Raw genomic sequence first — 11750 nt, 5'->3', positions numbered from 1 at the left:
AAAAAAAAAAAAAACCCTCAGTCAGGCGTGGTGGTGCACGCCTTCAATCCCAGCACTTGGGAGGCAGAAGCAGGTGGATTTCTGAGTTCAAGGCCAGCCTGGTCTACAGAGTGAGCTCCAGAACAGCCAGGGCTGCATAGAGAAACCCTGTCTCGAAAAACAAACAAAACAAAACAAAAACCCAACCAACCAAACAAACAAAAACAAACAAAAAACAAAACAACAACAACAACAAAACAAACAAACAAAAAAATCCTCAGGGGCTGGAGTGATGACTTGGGGGGGGGGGCATAAGTGTGTACTGTTCTTGTAGAGGACCCTAATTTACTTCCCAGCATATATGCTGGGTGGCTCACTCTCGTGAGTCACAGCTCCAGGGGATGACCCCTGTGGGCACCTGCACGAGTGTGCAACAGCCCTGTTTTATACACATATACATAATTTCAAATAATGAAAATCTTTTTTAAATCCAAATTTATGCTAAAGAGTATAAAGACTATAATTCAAGAAGCTAAGAAAACCCCAATGGGTTAAAAATCTATGAAATCATAGCTAGATACATTGTGTGTAAATTTCTGAAATAAAGCCAAAACCAAACCAAAACAAACCAAGCCAAACCAAACAAACAAACAAAAAACCCACCCTCCCTAAGAATAGTCAAAGAGAAATAACATAACACATTGCATTGCCCATTAGGAATTCCAGTCTGGGTGGCAGCCACTTCCCATCTGAAACCACAGACACATAAGGAGGTGGCCCGACATGTTTTGAGTGTCGAGAGGAATGAATCCGCAGTCATAACTCACATCTGGTGGGAATACCTACTTCGGGGCTGATGGAAAAGCATATGATTCTATAGCTGGGGGTCTCATCTTTAAAGGGTGACTAATGAGAACTTACAACTCAAAAGAAGCAATAGAAGACACTCAAACTGTGAGCCTGGAAGGCAGAGCAGAAGGCCACTCTTAACTCCCTAAACTTCTCCAGTCACACGTTATGGTTGGGGTAGGTTCCATAGCATCTAATGGCTGCATACAGGAGAGCCACTTCAGTAACACGTTTAAGGTGGATGGAGCTACGTGTAGGCAGGCTTGTTAGCTTGGAGTCGTCATACATCAGTGTCCAGAGCTGTAATAAATGGCAACTTTGTATAAGGCAAGCCAGTAGGACAAGCGTTTAGAAACCTTACAAAATGCTACAGTAGACAGCAAAACAGAACACTACAGGTGATCTAAAGACCCAGGAGAAGGCAAGAAGAAAGGAGGAACCTGAGGATACACAGTAAACCAAAAGGTAGGCGGGAGCTTTAGATAGTAACAATGCATACGCAAGGCCAAGGCGCTAATACCCATTACTTATCAGAGTTCGGGGAACTACTTACAGCCATGACCAGATCCTTTAGTCCTACAAGAACTCACTTTACAAAGAGTAACATGGACAAACTAGAGGTAAGAGGATGAAAGTGATACGTTACAGATTTATTATTTTTTTTTAAGCAGGGATAGTACACAGAATAGCACACTTAGTACATTTTAGGCTTATGGATGGGCTTGTTGGGTTTTGCTTGGGTTTAATTTTTGTTTTTGAGACGAGGTCTTGCTAGGTAGCTAAGAGGGCTTCTACTTCATTATCCTCCTGCCTCAGCCTCCTGGGTGCCAGGATATGCATGTATTACAAAGCCGGGCTTACCATATACTTCAGAGCAGTGAAAAGTACTAAGGACAAGAAGGGACATTAAATAGCGGTAGAAAGCTCAATCTACAAACACAGAAACTCTAAATATATGGACCTAACAATATAGTCTTTAAAAACAAAGCAAAAATGTGATAGATCTGATAAAGAAAGAAAAATAGATAAATGGCCAATTATGGTTATTGTCTCTAATACCCAGCACCGTGGTAGCAACATTCTATAAATTTAACTGTGTTTTACTTAATTTTCTATAATTTCTACTAAGTTTTAAATTTTTTTATGAAAAACAATTCACAATATCGAAAATAAATCTTTCCAAGTATGCCTTCGGCCACCACAGAGTCAAAATTAATAACAGAAGGCAACTTGAAAACTTCCCAATGGGCTGGAAAGATGGCTCAGCAGTTAAGAGTGCTGACTGCTTTTCCAAAAGTCATGAGTTCAAATCCCAGCAATTACCTGATGGCTCACAACCATCTGTAATGAGGTCTGATGCCCTCTTCTGGGGTGTCTGAAGACAGCTACAGTGTACTTGAAAGACCCCCGTTCTGGAGAGACCCTCGCTCAAGTCCCGGAATGAGATGACGCCCTCATAACTTGAGAGAAACCATTCTTGATGCAATATGCCTGAGGTTTAATCAGGAAAATCAGTATGCTGAGGTCAAACTCATAGGAGATCGACCCTCAGCAGTTGCAATTGAGGGCTTTTAAAGGAAAGGGGAGGATAAATCCACAAAGAATGGGGAAGCTGAGTAAACATTACAGCTCATCTCTTATGGAAGAGTTACAGGCTATCTTTGGCAAACATTCTTGGTGGGGAAACTAAGTAAACATCATAAGAGTGGGGATGATGTATTACAGCTCATCTACGGAAGAGTTACAAGCTATCTTTGGCAAACATTCTTAGTCCCTTACACAATGAGACAGGCGCCAGGGTGGGTCAGTTGCGATGAGCCAGTTTTAGTGGTCTTCAGTTTCTCAGGCTGGAGGCGAAAGAACAAGGAATTCTATGCTGGGCTTTGTTTCTAGGGGTCTAAAAACACATTGAGTTGGGAGTCTTACATACTTACATATAATAAATAAGTCTTTAAAAAAAAGAAAAAGAAAAAACCTCCCGACACTTGGAAATCAATTAGTGGATTTTTAATAATTCGTGGCTCAAAAAAAAAAAAAAAGAAAAAAGGAAACAAGAGATTTAAAACTTACTAGAAATTATGGGAAATTAAGTAAAACACATAAATTTGTAGACTGTGACTCCCACAGCACTGGTGGGGAAATCTGTGCCATTAGTTGTTCATGTTGGAACCATGGAAACACCTCCAGAAGCCAGCTGTGCTACTAAATGAAGAACCTTCCCAAGGCAGAGTGACGCCCACTCAGAGCAAGTATGAAGAAGAACACAAGAGCAGAGTCGGGGAAGCTCAACAGAACAGCAAAACCAAAGACAGGGTGGCTCTTGGGAAAAAAAAAAGTCAGTGTAGGTGTATGCGGTGATTCCTGCTACAGTCTCAACACTTAGGAGGCAAGTGGGAGGCTGGACTGGAGCCAGCCTGGGCTACCCAGCAAGGGACTGTCTCAGAAGAAGCCAGGTATAGTGGTACACACCCAGAATTCCAGCTACTGAAGAGACCAAGACCGGAAGACTTCAAGTTCAAGGCCAGCCTGGGCAACTTAGTAACACTAACCTCAGACTGAAAGATTTAAAGAGCTAGGGACAAACCAAAGTTCAGTAAGAACACGTGCCTGCCATGTTCAAGGCCCTGGTTCAACCCCCAGCACCAAAACCCAAAACAAACAACCACCACCACAACAACAACAAACCCAAAAATCTGAAGAACATTCTAGAAAATGCCATCTGTTGTCCTTCATCCTCGTCAAAATGGCATAAATCCAAGGAAGACCAGAAAGCTTCCGCCTGCTGGGGGAGACTGGGGAGATAGGGCTGGTGGAAACGTTTTGATAGAAAATCTGACAGGCTCAGAATGAAACCTGCATTTCAGTTAATAAGTGAACGCCAAGCACAAGCCACAATGTTTCCACCCAGTGAGACTGAAAGCACAGCAAACCGGTCAGCTAACAGCATAGCCCCAGCTACTGGTAGGATGTAAAGAGAGAGAACACTGATAAGGCTGGAAACTTAACGGGTCTGACCTTGATGTGTCTGACCTTGACGCTACATTCTAGGATACAGTAGCCAGTTCCTTATAGGCATTGTCTTCTTAACCAATACAGTTCCTTCCTTCCCCTTTTTAAAGGCAATCCCCAAAGATCTTGGGGCCTCCCAGTGTCTGCCTGGGCCTGCTTTGATCAGTCAGGATTCGGGGAGCTCAGGTAATGTCTGATATGGCTGCAGGGCTAACCTAGGACTCTAGACCCGCACAATGAGCTATTTTAAGCAACTCTTTAACAGCCCTGTCTCAGTTTTCGGTGTCTCAAATATCTGGAATGCAACATGGTTCTGGAGCATATTCAAAATTAAGGGAAGCTCAAGGTGAGAGAAAATTCAGGAAAAGAATCCTTCCCAATAGCCCATGTGACAAGAAACAACAGCTTTCCAGATCTCAGTTCAGACCTGAGAAATGACACCTCTCCCTGTATCGTCCTGCCCTCCCCTCCCCCACACCCCTCTTCTCACTCTCAGAGGTACTGTCTGTCTCCAAGAGTACATTGCTTCTGAACAAAGTTCACTGTTAGGAACAGCTGCAGCGGCCCCTTTGGACCTTTCAAACACTGATGGGAGAGTGTCAGATGGGTACCCAGAATATTATCTGTTGAGGTCTGTTTTCATCACGAAGCTGCAATCAGAGCCCAGGACAGATTTGGAAAGAGAACCACAGCACCTTGTCCAAGGGTCACATACCCACAACTCCAACCAACCATGGAATGAAGACATATGCATATATGCACATGCATACACACACACATACACACACACACACACACACACACACACACACACACGATTGCCTCTGGGGCTGGGGAGATGGCTCAGTGGATAATGTCCTTGCTGTTGGAAATGATGAACACCTGAGTTTGGATGCCCGGACCTCGTAACAGCTGGGTGCCGGGTACATTCTCATGCATCTATAATCCCAGCACTCCTACAGCAAGAGAGAGCTCCCGGAAGCTCACAGGCTAGCTACCCTGCTGGATGGAAGCAGCAAAATAACCAAGAGACCTTGTCCAAAGCAAGGGCAATGATGAAGACCAACACATGAGGTTGTTCTCTGGTCTCCACAGGAGCTCCCTGGCACACATGTGCCTGTACTCAAGTGCACAGATCTGCATATACATACGTGTAACATACATAAATATAGACACACAAAACATCATGGCTGTTTGAACCTATACAGGCTTTCCCCCTTGTGTTTATTCCCTAAATGATACAATGTAGCACCTGTTTGTGTTTATTCCCTAAATGATACAATGTAGCACCTGTTACATGCACTGGGTATTGTGAGTTGTGCAGAGATGGTTTGGGGGGCATGGGAGGTTTTGTGGGGGCTCTCTGCAAATCTCACAGCATTTTATGCTAGGGATTTGTGCATCTGTGGCTCTTATAGAATGCAGGGGAGGTCCTGGAATCAATCTCCCATGGATACCAAGGGATGGTGACTATAAATAGATGCTTGTCTAAACTTTAAGGTACTGACTTTTAAGACTGGATGAATGGGAGCAGTGTAGCCAAATAACTGTTCATGTCTTGACACCGCCTTTCTTGGTGCCCAAGCCATTTCTCACTAATTTCTATTCCGAGTAAACACTAAGGACACAGTTAGATTTCTCACACACTAGTCCACCACAGTAGACATGTTACCTTGATGTCTCTAATCCACGACTGAGCCTGTTCCAAATTATCTTCATTGACTTCAGTGAGTTTTTCCCGCCAAGCAATTGCCTGACCATCAAATGTCACGAAATTGAACTTACTCTTGTATCTCAGCTGTTCCTGTAAGAGACAATTATTATTTAACCATAAAACCGCTCAAACGTAAGCAAAGCTGAAGAGAAATTTCAGCTTGAGAAGAAATTTCAGTTTGAGAGAAATTTTAATCTCTTGGATATCCATTTTTAGTTCTAGAAACTAGCAAAAAATTATGTTCAATTGGAAAAAAAACAGGTTCTGCTGTAAAAGACATTTGAATCAAATTATACAGTCTGGATGTTTGGCCTCTACTGATGTTATATATGAATGTATAGATAGTTTTATAAGCAACATATGTATGTATAAGCAATGTCATAGTGTGACATTAAATACTAACTTTATTACTGATATTAATGCAGTGCTGAAGAAGCATGCCAAATGTTTAAAGAAAGAAAATTCCAAATGACATCATTTTGTCACCACGTCTTGAGAAAGGCTATTATTTGGGCACAGATCTATTCACTTGCTGGTCATCAGTTCACGTTTCTCTGGGGAAGCTAGCTAAGAGCTATATTTATTATTTCTTAAACATTCTCCATTCTCAGCATAACAGACCCATGATAATACTGTGACATACAGGTATGGAAACTAGACCCAGGGAGCAACCTGCTTCCAAGCAAACAATTGAGGGGCAACCCAGGTGAATGGGGCAGAAACTGGGTTCCTCCACCATGAGCCTACCTATTTATGACTCTACATAGATGCTTGTCTAAACTTTAAGACACTGACTAATAAAATTGGATGAATGGGATCCATGTAGCCAAATAACTGTCCATGTCTAGACATTACCTTTTATGTGGTGTAACCTGTTTCTTAACAATTTATATCCTGCGAGCAAACACAGGACATTTTCTGACTAGTCCACCACAGTAGACATTTTGGTAGGATTAGCAAATATCCTTCCCACTTGCAACTCTTGGGGCAGTTCACACAATTCCCCTAATTGACATAGGAAATTTGAAATGTCAAGATGATAAATATCTAAAAAAACAAAAGTGGTTTCTGTTGGCTATCATGTGTTAGTGACAAATCCAGGTAGAAAGTATGGACACACAACTTAAGTGACCCAGGGGTGATGGTGACATAAAGGACCCAGCAGAGAGAGGACAAGTTTGGTTGCCAGGGAGTACTCAGAATTCTAGAATGACAAAGGGGAGCACTTCTGGACTGGCTTTCTCAGAGACCCTTTGATGCAGTGCGTCCGTGTTCACTGCTCAGAGCCACTACAGACAATGACTATTCGGGATGCATTTTTGACACGTCAGCCCAAGTACAAGCACTTGACAGTCCCCCCTCACCTGTATGAACTGAATGATCTTGTCCTTGACCAGGTTCAGTCTGCTCTTCATTGAGCAAGACGTATCGATGAGGACATAGATGCACTCTCCACGGGCTTTGCCAAAGAGAGCATAACTCCCATTTTGTAGCCACTTAATCCTAGGCAGGAAAAGGTATCAAAGTAAACAGAGTCATGGTCACCAAGCTCTTCCTCAGAGCACAGGGCTGCAATTACAGAGCCCAGGCATCTGCAACATTGTTTATACCAGGTCTTTAATGAATGGATAATTTACTTTTAGATTTTTCTTTTCTGCAGAGAAACCTCCATTTGAGACTGGAGAACTGGCTCAGCAGTTACAATCACAGCTCTGACAGAGGATTCGCTTCCAGTCCCCATCACCCATATTAGTCAGCTCACAGCTACCCATAACTCCAGCTCAGGAAGACCCAACATGCGTGCACACACACACACACACACACACACACACACACACACACACTGATGAAAATGAATCTTTTTTTTTTTTTAATGAAAACTCTCCATTTAGACTGGCTCTCTTATCAGGCCCCTCCACTTCCCATCATCAATTCAAGTGGAACAAAACTAAGAAAATCAATACAACGGAAAAACACATGCAAAGAAAGTCATAAGCAAATTACTTCTCGCTCTTGCTATACAAAGGCTCTCAGCCAGTGCAATGCCGCTGGTGAAGGCAGCTCATTCCTGAAGCCTGTGGCATCTGCAAACAGGACTAGGCGACCCCAGGGCCCTGAAACGACTAAAGTGTCTGTGTGCACGGGACTGCTAATGTGGTCAGTGCCCACCAATGTCCCAGAAGGCACTGAAACTCACAGCTTCAGGAAAAGCCTTGCAGAAAGAGGATGGAGAAAAGGCCTTACTGAATGGGGCCCAGCAAGTCTTAGGCATCTGGGCAAAACAGCAAACGGCAGTTACTGAATAGAAAGGTAGAGACTGTGGAGGACACAGATGGAGCCGGTGTAGAGAGAGCCATGGTCCACACACTCACATATCTGTAGGACATGCTAAGGATGTGGACCAAATGACGATCAGGGCATGTGTGTGAAGAAGTCGCAAAAGCCAAGGAGGAAAATCATCCAAGGAGAGCTCACTGGAGTTCACACACCTGAGAACAGTTCACTTTCCTGCAGTCAGAGCAAGGAGTCAAGTGGACTCCTCACAGGGAAGTCACCGCATCAGTAGAACCCAAACCAGCTCTAGGATAAAGACCACTGTGGACACGGGCTCGCGTGACACGGGCTCGCGTGACTTAAAACTACAACTCAGACTCAAATCGGCTCTAAGCAGCTCGACACCATCATAAAACACAGAGTCTAGCACCCAACAATGTAAATTTCATAATTCCAGACTCTAGAAAAAAAGAGAGAAAGAAAAATATTAACTGTAAGTCACAGGCGTGCCAAGAAAGAGGTAAACGTCCACGTTTGGTAGGGAATCTAGTGAACAGAACTAGAGTGACAGACTCTAACATTAGAATTAGTGGCAGCTAATTACCAAGCAACTAATTCTAATATTAGAATTAGCAGAAAAGCAAAGGGTGTTACGTGGTCACTATCAATGCATATCACATGTCCAGGAACAGAACCAGAAGAGAAGTGGAAAACATAAAATTGCTCCTAAACTCTGTAGAAGAGGAAGCTGAGAGAATGTAAGAGACAGAATGGAGAAGAGCCCCATCAAGTGTTGGGTCCCGGACATGTTGTGGCAGCCACACTCACGGACTCAAACAGCTGTGGTCACCTGTGCAGGACCTGCACAGGACCAAGTCAGTCAAAAGCCCCTCGTAGATGGGGAGCTGCTCACCAGGCCCAGGCCCTTACTGGGGAACTATGGGCAGCTGGTAGCTGTCGGGAGTGGGGGGAGCCATTCTTTCTGGAGCGTGTATTTGCTGATACGTTTCTCATGCTCCCGTGGAGGCCCCCATACCCACTTACATATGATCAGTGCTAACTAGACTTAGTAGTTATTTAAAAAAAAAAAGGCATAAAATTGGGTGTGTTAGGGGTTACAGGTGGGTTAAAGGAAGGAAACGGGATTTTCACATAATTCTATTTTATTGCATATATGTATGAAATGTGAAAGGATAAATACAAATGATAATAAATAATAAATTTTAAAAGATCCTTAGTGGGACTCCTAGAGGGAGGCATCTGAAGTGGAAAGGGAATTATATAGCATCAGCAGGGAGCAGAGGAGACCTGGGGAAGTGTTTCAAGGCACAGCAGTAAGAAACAATTCAAAGTGAAACAGAAAATTAGACACAATTTTGTAAGACACAAGTATGTCTGTAATTAGACTTCACTGGATAATGAACAGGAAAGGGAGAAATAGAAACTGACATCCAAAAATGTTTCTAGTCTGATGGAAACAGTGTGCATGCAGATCCAAGGAGGTCAAAGAACCCAGAGAAAAGGAAAAAGAGGGGAAGGGAGGGGAGGAGAGGGGAGGGGAGGGGAGAAAGAGAGAAGAGAGGACAGTGAGAGGGGAGAGGAGAGAGGGAGGAGAGGGGAAAGTGGGGAGGGGACAGGGGAGAAGGGAGAGAGGAGAGGGGGGAGAGGGGAGAGGGGAGAGGGAGAGCATAGCAAACTACATCATGAATTTGATGAAACCCAGTGATTAAAAGTAGCCAGAGGCAGAAAAATTCATAGTGCATTCAGAGGACCAAGTCTTAGAATAAAGATCTTCTCCCTCCCCTTTCTTAAAATCATAAATCATACAAGCCAGAACACATTGAAGATTTTTAAAAAAGAAACAACTGATAAAATGTTCAAACTAGCAATATACTTAGTAAAAAGATCTTTTGAAGAAGAAGAAGAAGAAGAAGAAGAAGAAGAAGAAGAAGAAGAAGAAGAAGAAGAAGAAGAAGAAGAAGAAGAAGAAGAAGAAGTAAATTAAAGGTTTCCGCTCTAACTGTGCTGATCCAATTCATTGCTAGGGACTTGAACCACAACAGATACTAACAAAACTTTTCAGGTAGAAAGGAAAGAATGCCTGGTGGAAACCATGTTTATGTAAAGGGGTAGAGAGCCATAGAAAGGGATGTGAGCAAATACAACTGCTGTTTATTCTCATTTTCAGTCTTTGCACTGTATTATTGTGTTCATAGGAGATGCACGTTTGGAGTGCAGGGTGACTGGAAAGGAAAGTGGGCGAGGACTTTACAACATTCTTCTACACAAAGCGGTGTGGTCTTGTTTTAAGGTAGACTGAGAGGTTAATGCATGTTGTGTAAACGTCAAATGTCATGCACGTCAAGACAAAACGTAACAGGTAAAGTCAATAAGACAACAATAGAGGGGAGAAGAAGTCATAAAAAGGAAACCGGGTGCCACAGTTAAAAAGTGAAGAAAAGGGGCTGGTGAGATGGCTCAGGAGGTAAGAGCACTGACTGCTCTCCTGAAGGTCCTGAGTTCAAATCCCAGCAACCACATGGTGGCTCCCAGCTACCCATAATGAGATCTGACGCCCTCTTCTGGTGCATCTAAAGACAGCTATAGTGTACTTATGTATAATAATAAAGACATCTTTTTTTAAAAAAATGTGAAGAAAAAGCAGACAGAGCAGACAGAAAAAAACGTTACAAGATCCCAGATTTAAATCTACCCAAGTTAGTGAGTGTAAATCACTCCAGCCACAAGCACTGGTGCGCACTGCATCGCCAGAGGCAGGCAGAGACAAAAGGACAGGAAGCATTCAGCCATGGAAACAGTGTGGGCTCTAAGGTGCCGTCACTATTCAGATTCCAGACTGCATCCACTTCCTAATCAGGAGTGCTAGCAGAGCTGAGCGGGGCGTTTGGTGTTATAAGGAGCTGATCCACCAGGAGAACGCCCACCAACCGTCTGCATCAAGGATGCAGAGACTGACAGGGCTTTGGAGTGCTGAGGGAAAAGCTTCTAGACCTGGAAGAACCACACAGAAACGTTCTCAATAATTTATAGAACAATTGAAGAGAAAATCTGTGGAAAATTTGCACAATACTTCCAACAAACTGGGGTAAGTGGTGTTCAATACTTTCCAAGTTCTGGGCCACAAAAATCTTTCTGCAGATTAGAGAACTCCAGGATCTGATGGTGTTAATGGTGAATTCTACTAAACATTACACGACAGGGATGGTGTTAATCCTCACACAGTACTACAGGAGAGAGAAAACGAAGAGAGATCCTGCTTGTTCATGACTCTGGTCCTCAAGGGACAAAGGGACCCGGAGGCTGGAGTGCACGCAAACACCATGTCCTCAACAAGACTGGAAACACAAACTTGAGAGTCATCGCTGAAAGCGTAGCAGAGGGGGCTCTAGACACAAGCACAGCTTGCTGTGAGTTATCTATCACCGTGCGGCTTTCGAGATGCTGGGGCTCTGGGCATAAATACTGGGCAGTTGGGAATCTGCTACATCTGGGTTTGTAATAAAAAAAGGCAGGAGTGTGGAAAGAGGGTTCATTTTCAAATAGCCGTGGCAGGGCTGCCACTGGCTTAAACCTTAGATTTAGCATCTGGCATAATCCACAGAGCAAATTTACAAATGCTGTCACTATTCCCACTTTATAATCAAGGAAACAGATGCAAAATGTCATTAACTACTGTGCCCGGGGCCAAACAGCAAGTGGCAGAGCTGGGATTTTCATCATATTTTTAATTTCTTATTTTTTTTCAGTTCTCTGTGACCTCGGAGACAATATGCCTCAACGAATTTGGTCTCCGTGGTCTAAAACTGTCCCCTGACATGTGGGACTTGAGGGTGTTAATTGAAATCTTCCACATGAAGTCAACCTGAGGTCGTCGTCTCGGCATAGCAGAGCATGGTCATCGTCT

General features: G+C 43.4%; 1 protein-coding gene across 2 annotated transcripts in view; it reads right to left on the bottom strand.

The window, feature by feature from the left end:
- The window catches only part of Vwa3b (von Willebrand factor A domain containing 3B), a 154125-nt gene that overhangs the window by 70848 nt on the left and 71527 nt on the right, over positions 1–11750 (bottom strand). For both annotated transcript variants that reach the window (XM_029539034.1, XM_029539035.1), the window contains exons 11-12: positions 6916–7054; positions 5510–5641 (exon numbers count right to left, since the gene is read on the bottom strand). In XM_029539034.1, coding sequence (XP_029394894.1) covers positions 5510–5641; positions 6916–7054 — 271 coding nt within the window. The remainder of the gene's footprint in view (positions 1–5509; positions 5642–6915; positions 7055–11750) is intronic.

The sequence above is a fragment of the Mus pahari genome, chromosome 5, assembly GCF_900095145.1.
Source record: "Mus pahari chromosome 5, PAHARI_EIJ_v1.1, whole genome shotgun sequence".
Classification (NCBI taxonomy): domain Eukaryota; kingdom Metazoa; phylum Chordata; class Mammalia; order Rodentia; family Muridae; genus Mus; species Mus pahari.
This window is presented reverse-complemented; position numbering and strand designations above follow the sequence as displayed.